Source organism: Eriocheir sinensis, chromosome 36 (assembly GCF_024679095.1).
Source record: "Eriocheir sinensis breed Jianghai 21 chromosome 36, ASM2467909v1, whole genome shotgun sequence".
In the NCBI taxonomy this organism is placed as follows: Eukaryota; Metazoa; Arthropoda; class Malacostraca; order Decapoda; family Varunidae; genus Eriocheir; species Eriocheir sinensis.
Genome location: NC_066544.1, coordinates 13,149,781 through 13,159,780, shown reverse-complemented (window position 1 = coordinate 13,159,780; position 10,000 = coordinate 13,149,781). Strand labels below are relative to the sequence as shown.

General features: G+C 53.3%; 1 protein-coding gene across 1 annotated transcript in view; it reads right to left on the bottom strand.

The window, feature by feature from the left end:
• Window positions 1-10,000, bottom strand: part of LOC127007986 (uncharacterized) — a gene marked incomplete at its 5' end in the record, with an annotated part of 24,539 nt that overhangs the window by 3,189 nt on the left and 11,350 nt on the right. Inside the window, 2 exons of the mRNA XM_050879531.1 lie at window positions 1-109; window positions 6,236-6,631. The exon at window positions 1-109 is cut by the window's left edge and continues 3,189 nt beyond it. Coding sequence (XP_050735488.1) covers window positions 1-109; window positions 6,236-6,631 — 505 coding nt within the window. The remainder of the gene's footprint in view (window positions 110-6,235; window positions 6,632-10,000) is intronic.

Genomic DNA, 10,000 nt, shown 5'->3' with positions numbered 1-10,000 from the left:
TCGTCATCAGCGTCAGCATCAGCAGCAGCGGCGGGGAGGTGGGGGGCGCGGCGGGGGAGCTGGCTGTCTCACACACACGGCTGCCCGGGGCGTACTTGGTGCATTTGAACTGTGGGCACGGGAGGAGGGTTAGTGGAGGAGGAGGAGGAGGAGGAGGAGGAGGACGAGGAGGAGGAGGAGGAGGAGGAGGAAGGAAAGGAAGACAAGATTATAACCAGGAGGAGGAGGAGGAGGAGGAGGAGAAAGATTATATGGGGAAATAAAGGAAAAGGAAGGAAAAAAGGAGGAAGGATTATATAAGGAAAAGAAAGGAATGGTGGAAAGAAGAGGGATACTGAGGAAGGGAAGGAGTGGAGGAAGAGGAGGAGGAGGAGGAGGAGGAGGAGGAGGAGGAGGAAAAGGAAGAGATGGAAGACTATGAAGACGAATAAACGATAATATGATGAAAAGGAGAGAGAGAGAGAGAGAGAGAGAGAGAGAGAGAGAGAGAGAGAGAGAGAGAGAGAGAGAGAGAGAGAGAGAGAGAGAGAGAGAGAGAGAGAGAGAGAGAGAGAGAGAGAGAGAGAGAGAGAGAAAAATACGTGTATAAAAGTATATCTATGGTTAAAAAAAAATAGCATTCACACGCACAATACAAAAAATAACAGATACGCTTCCTCCTCTTGGATAAAAGAGAAAAAAAAAGAAAAATAAATTCTACGCAAAAATGACAAAAAAAAAACAACAACACAAAATCAGTCACGAGAATTAATCAAAACCTCAAAAAAAAAAGGTAAAAGGGTAAAAAAAAAAAAAAAAAAAAAATCATGGACATCAACGAAAAATAAACAAAAACATTCTACTGATATATAAAAAAAAAGATAAATAAAAAAGATAAATAATGTTAAAGGAAAAAAAATCATTAAAAAAACTACTATCAATATTAGTTAATACACACACACACACACACACACACACACATACCTTCGTTTTACTCTATATACAAAACGTAACATAAAAAAATACTAGACTAAGAAAAAGGCAATTATTACTATTACTATTATTATTATTATTATTATTATTATTATTATTATTATTATTATTATTATTGCTATGTACATAATTAGCTAAAAAAAAAAAAAGCGCCTCATCAGCTGAATATACACACATACATACATACAGAATCGAGGTGTGTGTGTGTGTGTGTGTGTGTGTGTGTGTGTGTGTGTGTGTGTGTGTGTGTGTGTGTGTGTGTGTGTGTGTGTGTGTGTTTTGTGTACGTTGATTCGTCTAAATGAGAAGTAGGAGAAGAAGGAAAAAGAAGAAGAGGAGGAGGAGGAGGAGGAGGAGGTGGAGGAGGAGGAGGAGGAATAAAAGGAAGATGATGATAACAAGAAAAAAAAAAAGATCTGTGGGAGAAAAAAAAAAAAGGGTTACGTCATGATCATTAACAACAAACAACGACAAGAACAATAACATCAACATCAACATCGACATGCGACACGTGCGGGGGGAGGGAGGGGAAGAGGGGGAGGAGGGAGGGAGGAGGAAGGATGAGGAGGAGGAGAGGGGGGGGGAGAGGAAGACATTGATAAGGGGAGGGGAGTAGGACAAGGAGGGAAGGGAGGGGGAGGAGGTGGAGGAAGACATGGATAGAGGAGGGGAGGGAAGGGTAAGGAAGGAGGGGAGGAGAGAGAGGTAGGGGGAGCATGGTGGGTGGGGGGGGGGGGAGAAGGTTAAGAATGCTCTACCAAAATGCTGTTAATTTCAAGACAGCGTAAGGTGGTGGTGGAGGCCGCGGGGGGGAGGGGGGAGGGGGGAGGCACAGCATACAGGGAGGGGGAGGGAAGAGGAGGGGGGGATACCTCTACAAACACACCTCCTGGAGCCACTCCGTCAGGAACCTCTCGAGCCGCCGGCTTGGGTCTGTGTGTGTGTGGGGGGGGGTGAGGTAGAGAGGGGGGGAGAGGGGGAGAAGAGAAGAGTCGGGAAGGATAGAGTCAAGGAGGGGAGGAGAAAGGGATTGAAGGGGAGGAGGTCAGGTGGGGAGGAGAGGAAGGGGGAGGAGAAAGGGATTGAAGGGGAGGAGGTCAGGTGGGGAGGAGAGGAAGGAGAGGCGAAGGGGGATGAAAGGGGGTTATAGGGGAGGAGGTCAGGTGGGGAGGAGAGGAAGGAGAGTCGAAGGGGGATGAGAAAGGGGGTTAAAGGGGAGGAGGCTAGGTGGGTAGGAGGGGGGAAAGGATGGAGTCAGAGAGGAGGAGGTTGGTGGTGGGAGAGGGGAAAAGAGAATCGAGGGGGGAGGGAGATGAACGGGGATGAGAGGGAGGCGGCGGGTAGGAATGAGGGGAGGGGGGCGTGGGGGGGCGTCAGGAAGCGTTAGATTAGCACTGTTATCATCATCAGCAGCAGCGGCAGCAGTAGTAGCAGCAGTAGTAGTAGTAGTGGTATTAACAGCACTAGTAGCAGCACCAACGACAGCAGCAGCAGCAGTACCAGGGTGTTTCCGGGGCGGCACACAGTTACCTCAGCACCACAGCGGCGGCTCCTCGGCTGGCCCGGCCTCCTGCGGTGCCTCCACGCTCTCACCTCCACCACCACCACCACCACCTCAACCTCCGTCAGTAGTAGGTAGGGAGGGTTCTTCAGGGTGGGCGGTGGGCGGGGTTGTGCAGTGCGGCGCTAAGATGTGTGTGTGTGTGTGTGTGTGTGTGTGTGTGTGTGTGTGCGCCGCGGCAAGGACTAGAAGAGACCCGACACACGAACACCTTAAAAATTACACGAAGAGCGACTCGACAACAACAACAACGACGCCAACAACAACAACAGCACCATTAAACAACACCTTCACCAACATTTAGCACCAATAACAATAACACAAACAACAGCACCAATACGTAGCACCACAAACAACAGGAACAACCACAACCACAACAACAACAACACAAACCACTTCGCAAAGACATCACGACGGGTCTCAATTTCCATCACGTAGTCCTCGTCCTTGTCCTCGTCCTCGGAGCCACAACACACAATAACGAGATCAAGGCACCGCGCGCATAACTCAACCAACCCTCCATCACAACACAGCCATCTGGACAACCACAGCCACAACCACAGCTAAGGGGAGCGACAACCCATCCACCACACTCGCCGCTCCTGCACCGCCCCCTTCAGGAAGCTCAGAATAGGAGTCACCTTCAGCGCTGGGTCTGTCTGGGGCGCCGGTCTGACCATCTGAAGGCTGCTCGTGGCTATCGGTTTTGCCTGAGGAAGTGTGGCTGTCGGGTGAGTATTTTGTGAGGTGGGTGTCGGTGTGGGTGTGGGTGTGGCTGTGGGTGTGTTGCTCTTTTCCTGTTCGCTGTCGGGTCGGTGTGTGGGTTGTGGTGTCGGAGTGTGTTGGCGAGTTAGACGTGGAAGGAGTTAAGTTGTCTGTTGGTTGAGTGTTCGAGGAGTGGTCTGGTGAGGAAAGGTTCTTCGCGTCGACACCCTCGGCAGGATGTTCTTTGGGTTTGGCGCCGAGATCCTGATTGGTGGTGGGATGAGGTAGAGATGATGAAGTAGTTGGTTGCTTCGTCCGCTGAGATGATTTGTGACTAAGAACTGTGACCTCCTTCTCCTCCTCCTCCTCCTCTTTCTGTTCAGTTTTCTTCTTTTTATTTTTCTTCTTTTCTTTCTTCTCTCCCTTATCTTCATTGTTTTCCTCTTCCACAATATCGTTTTCCTCCTCCTCCTCCTCCTTCGTGGTCGCCGTCGCATCGCCTGTTCGTTGTGTCTCAGTCTCAGTGGTGCTCGGCGGGGCTCTTGATTTCACCTCTTTGTCACTTCTGTTTTCGGCGGCGCCACCACTCGGTTGGGGCGCCAGGCTGAGAGTGCTGGCGGGAGGGTTGGTCTCTGGCGCAACGAGGGTGGTAGCTGTGCTGGGAGGCTGTTGCTGGGAAGTTGGCGTCGGCGAAGGCGTTACTCTTTCTACCTGCGTGGCCTCGAAGTCCTCCTCCGAGCCCCAGACGGAGAATTCAAAGTCTGAGGCATCGGAGTTTTCATTCCCGAAGGCGTAGCTCGTCGGGTCCTCCTCGGCGGGGTTGGTCGCCGGAAGCATCAGTGCCACGAAGTCAGACTCCACGACGTCAAGAGCTAGAGGAACAAAGTTGCTCAAAACGCCCTTCGTGTCCTTCTTCCTGTCGTGCTCCAGCCACAGCCTGACGGTGTAGGGCATGGGCGTCGGCGCGGGGATGACGGCCTCGCGTAGCTCAGACAGGAAAAGGTTCTGGAGCCACAAGTCAAGATCGTCGGAAGGAAGCTGAGCCTCGCCGCTGCCTGTGTCGGCCGCCAGGGCGTGCTGCTCGTCAGTCTCAGCGTCAGGGTCACCGTGATGAGTCTCCCTGTCGCCAGAGTCATCGATGCTTCTCGTCGGGTCTTCCGTCCTTGTGTCGTGAGGCCCGGGCAGAGGCGGTCCCTTCGTGGTGCTGCTGCTCCCTTCGGTGGTCGTGTCGGCCGTCTCGTGAGCGTCGTGGCCAGGCGTCAGGGCGTCACGAGGCTCCTCCGGCGTGGTTTCCTGTGGCGGGTGGTCGGTGTGGTTCGTCAGCTGTGCAAAGTCGACGAGCGGCGGCTCCGGCAGGGTTTCAGCCGTTGAGTCCCATGTCTCCACCGGTGCTTCGGGAGGTTCGGCAGTTGGCGGCTCGGCTGTTGACGGTTCGGCTGTTGACGGTACGGCTGTTGACGGTTCGGCTGTTGACGGTTCGGCCGTTGACGGTTCGGCTGTTGACGGTTCGGCTGTTGACGGTTCGGCCGTTGACGGTTCGGCTGTTGACGGTCCGGCTGTTGGCGGTTCGGCCGTTGACGGTTCGGCTGTTGACGGTTCGACTGTTGACGGTTCGGCTGTTGACGGTTCGGCTACTACTATGACAGGCCTGGGTCGCTGTGTGCTTGGCATCACTGCCGCTGTTGGCTCCCCCGTCGTGACGGTCGGCGGCGGCGTGGTGAGCATCGCGTCATTTCCACCGACAGAAACTTCCAGTCTTGACTCTTGGCCTCCTTCTGGAGGCTGCGTGTCGCTGTCCAACTTGTTAAAATTTTCCTCCTCCGTGCCCTGAGAGACCGTCGGTCCTGAAGGGTCGATGGGTGATGCCGGGGTCGTTGGTCTCCTGCTGGCTGCCCCGAGAGGTCGCCTGAAGCGTCTCCGGCCCGGCCTGACCCTCGTGCCGTCCTTCCCCTCGGGAGGAGGTTTTCGGTTGCGGTAAAATTTGCGTCTCCTCAAAGGCCTCCCATGCCGCCTCCGAGGGTGTCCTGCGGGGCTGCCAGGACGCGTCTGCAACCTACCGTCGGGCTGAGGCACAGCTGACGGCACTTGGGGTTGACCTGAACTTTGTGATATCGCCCCCGAGGGACGCGGCTGCTCCAGACTCGTGTTGCTAAAGACGGAACTGTTGGTGACGTTTTCCTCTTCTCCAGTCACCGCCGCTGCGTCTGTAGCGCTGACTGCTTCCTGTTCCTCGTCAGGCTGCGGGGCCAAGGTCGTCTCCTCGAGGCTCAGGACCCCACCAAGGCTGACTGGCCGCCTTGGTTTGGGTTCCACCTCACCTTCGGTCCCATTATCCCCTCGCCTTGCCTCTGCCGACATCCGGCCCCTCAGCGGTCTCCTTCGTCGGAATTTTCTCCGTCGTGCGTGTGGAGGCCTGAAGTGCCTCCTGAGGTGCCGTAAGCCCGAGTGAAGCCGAGTGGTGTTCGCTGCTCGCAGACCGACTATTGGTGAGCCGCCATGAGGAACAACACGCCGCCGAGGGCTGGCCACTCCGCCGCGAGTGGTTCCTCTGATCCAGGTCTGGTTACGCCCTTCCCTAGGTCCTACAGGAGGCGCGCGTCTTGGCACGTCTGCGGGTGGTCTGCGTCTGTGTCTTGGGCTGGGTCTGCGTGGGCGAGGAGGTAAAGAAGCCGAGCTCAGGTTAAGACTGGGTGGGTACAAGGCCGACTGGAGGTTAGTGTCAAGAGCCTCGGAGGGAGGAGGAGGGGGCCGCGTGGGGCCGTTAGTGGAGGCGTCATCATGCTGTGCGGCGCGGGCCGCGGGAGGGTTAACAAGCTGGAGGAGGCGCGCCGCGGCCAGCAGCGGCGGGCGGCACGCTGGCGGCGGTGGCGGCGCGGCTGGGGCGCCATGCTCTCGTGGCGACTCTCGCGGAGCCTCGGCGGCCCCGCACGCCGCCTCATGCAGCGACGCCGCCTCGAGGACAAGCTGCTGTCGAGCGAGGACGACATGTGACCCTACCGTTGAGGCGGCGGCGTCCCTCTCAGCGGCCGACACCTCCACCTTGCGGGCGCTGGACATTCTTAGGATTTCTGTAGCACCGTCCTCGGCGCCTCCCTTCGTTGGCGTGTCCGGCGGGGGCGGGGCGGGCCTCTGCGTGGTGCTGGGCGTGAGGAGCAGCGTGTCCGAGGCCTGGGGCGGCGGGGCGGGGCTGCTGGGGGGGAACATCTGGGGGTCCTCTTGCTCTGTGATCACCTCGAACTGGGGAGCCACCGTGGGGTCCCTCAGCGGCGTGGGGGGGCGGAGGGAGGGGCTTGGGGCGGTGGAGGAGGCGTCTGGGTGCGTCGGGCTCCCTGGGACACTGGGGAACAGTCCTCGCGGGCACAGGGACAAATTAAAGACCTGAGAACATTCGCCCTGCAACACAGAACAGCCTCTAGAGTGGCCGCCAAGCCCGCCGCGTGCAGCACTCTGGCAAACAAACGACAGCACGGAACACACAGACAAACAAACACACTGACGGGCACTACCAACGCGGGGCAGGAGGAGGAGGAGGAAGAGGAAAGGCTGAGAAAGGCGACGACACACTACCAAGCAAGGGGACGGGAAGGGGACAGAAGGGAAGGGGGAGGTGGGGAGTAGATGTAGATGGGACGGGAGGAGAGGGTGGTGAGGGGGCACTAATATAAATCTACCTGGGGCGTCTGAGGCCGGGTCAAGAACCATTAGAAAGGTGAACCACACGTCTGCCCCCAACTGAGTGGATGAAGGGGGAGGGTGAGAGGGTGAAGATGGGTGAGCAGGTGAAGGAAGATGAACGTACAGGTAAATCTCGGGTCAAAAAAAAAGGGAAAGGAAAGGGAAGGAGAAAGACGCTAAAAAAGGGAAAGAGTAATAAAGGGAAGGAAAGGAGAAAATGAAAAAAGGGAAGAAGGAAAGGGGAAGGAGAGAGAAGGAGGAAAATGGAAAGACGAAAGGGAAGGGAAGGAGAAAATGAAAAAAAAAAGGAAAAGGGAAAGGAGAGGGAAGGAGAAAGATGCCAAAAGGGAAGAAGAAGGAGAAGGAAAGACGAAAGGGAAGGGAAGGAGAAAAATGGAGAAAGAGGGAAGAAGGAGAGGGAAGGAGAGGAGGAAGATGCCAAAAAGGGAAGAAGAAGGAGGGGAAAGGAGAAGGAAGGAGAAAGATGCCAAAAGGGAAGAAGATGGAAAGGGAAAGATGAAAGGGAAAAAAAGGAGTAAAACAAAAAAAAAAACAGAAGACAAAGGAGGCGGAAAGGAAGAGAAGGAAAGAATAAAAAGGAAGAAAGAAGAAGAAAGAAGAAGGGCAGGAGAGAAATGAAAACAAAACAAAACGAAAGATGAGAGATACGGAAAACCCAGGATAAAGAAGAAAAAGAAAAAAAAGGAAGGGGGATGAGTAGGCAAAGAAGGGTGAGTGTACAGGTGAATCTCCAGCCAGGGTGAGTAAGGGTGAGTCTCAATGCCCCATTCAGTGAGTCAGCGGCGCCCCAGCCAAGTTCAGGTAAAGAGTTCACCTTGGCAAGTTTTAATGTATGCTTCCTGTGTTAATGTCTGCCCTGCCGCTCCCTTCCGGTTCCCCCCCTACCTCAGTCTGGCAGGGGGGGAGGGGAGGAAGGGGGAGAAAGAGGAGGAGAGATGAAAGAGAGGGAAAGAAGAATGAGAGGGCGAGGGAAAGAGGAAGAGGGGGAGAGTAAAATATTAAATGCAGGGAATAGTACAAGAAAGGAGAAGAACGATAGGAGAGAGAAAATAATGGGGAAGAGGGTAGAGGAAGAAGGAAAGAAAGGAAAGGAAAAATGGGGGAGAGGAGATAGAGAGAAAGGGGAATAAGGAAACGAAGTGAAGAAAATGATGGGAGAATTATAAAGAAAGGGAAGGAGAACGATGGAAAAAAGGAAGGAAAGGGAAAAAAAAGAAAAACTGAGGAAAGAGAAAAAAGGGAAGGAAAGGGATAGGAAAAAAAGACAATGAAAAAAAGGGAAGGAAACGGAAAAGAAAAAAAAGAATGAAAAAAGGGAAGGAAAAGGAAAGGAAAAGAAAGAAAAAAAACCGAGGAACGGAGAGAAAAAAAGGATGAAAAAAAGGGAAGGAAAGGGAAAGGAAAAAAAAGGAAAGAAAAAAGGGAAAAAAAGGGAAGGAAAAACAGGGAAGGAAAGGGAAAGAAAGAGAAAAACCCGAGGAAAGGAGAGAAAAAGAAGGGAAGGAAAAAGGGAAGGAAAGGGAAAGGGAAAAAAACGGAAAAAAAGGAAGAAAAAACAGGGAAGGAAAGAGAAAGAAAGAGAAAAACAGAGGAAAGGAGAGAAAAGGTATTAGGAGGACTTAAAGGGATATGTGTTTTGTGTCATTCTTGTGGAGTCAAAAAACATTCAATGAGGACAAAAAAAAAAAAAAAGGACGAATGAAGACAATGTTGATTATGAGGAAGAAGAGAAGGGAAGGGGAACCGGGGGTTATGACAGTGAGGAGGGGAGGAGGGGAGATGAAGAGGAAAGGGAAAAAGAAGGGAAGGAGAGGGGAAAATGCGGATGGGGAAAACCAGGTAGATATCTTATAGGGAAGGGGAAAGGGAAGATACAGGAGGGGAAGGGGAGGGGAGATGCAAGGGGGAATGGGGGGGGATGAAGAAAAGGGACAGGGAAAAGAGGGGAAGGGAAGGGGAAGATAAAAGATGAGGAAAAAAAAAACCTAGGTAATTATTTTGTAGGGGAGGGGAGAAGGGGAGATGCAGGGGGGGGGGGAGGGGAGATACGAGGGGGAAGGGGAGATGCAAGAGAAAGGGGAGAAAGGGAGGAAAGAAAGGGGGGGGGATGGAGATGGGGGAAAAACAAACAGGTAGGCTAATTATTTTGAAGGGAAGGGGGTTTAAGGGGAAGATGCAAAGGGGAAAGGGGAGGGGGATGCAAGGGGGGCCGAGGGGGGAAGGGGGATGCAGGGGGGTGGGGAGGGGGGGGAGGGGGGGAGCAGGAAACAGGTAATATTATCGAAGTCTCTTACCTTGCTGTCCTTTAGGGTGCGTGAGGGATAAAACAGAACCATCAAAGGCGTTAGTTTGGTCAATGATTTCACTCCAATGTTTACTTCTCTTCGGTGGCTAAGAACACACACACACACACACACACACACACACACACACACACACACACACACACACACACTCTCTCTCTCTCTCTCTCTCTCAAAAATACATATAAAGTTAAAATAAAGAGCGAGAGAGCGAGAGCGAGAGCGAGAGAGAGAGAGAGAGAGAGAGAGAGAGAGAGAGAGAGAGAGAGAGAGAGAGAGAGAGAGAGAGAGAGAGAGAGAGAGAGAGAGAGAGAGAGAGAGAGAGAGAGAGAGAGAGAGAGAGAGAGAGAGAGAGAGAGATATACTGTCACGCTACAACGACTAGGCATAACACACACACACACACACACACACACACACACACACACACACACACACACACACACACACACACACACACATCAAACTGTCAGCACAACAAACAAAATTCACGTTGCAGGGAGAGGAGGAGGAGGAGGAGGAGGAGGAGGAGGGGAGAGAAGAACGGGTGACATTTTGCCTTGGAGAAAGATGAGGGGAGGAAAGGGGGGAGGGGGGAGAGGGGAGTTAAATACAGGGGAGGAATTGAGGGGAAGGGAGAGGGGTGAGGGGAAGGAGTTGTTAGCATACAATAGAAGGGGAGGGGAGGAGGGGGAGAGGGGGAAGGGGGGGAGCAGGGGAGACTAAACAAATAAAATGCACAAAATGACATGGGGAGAGATGG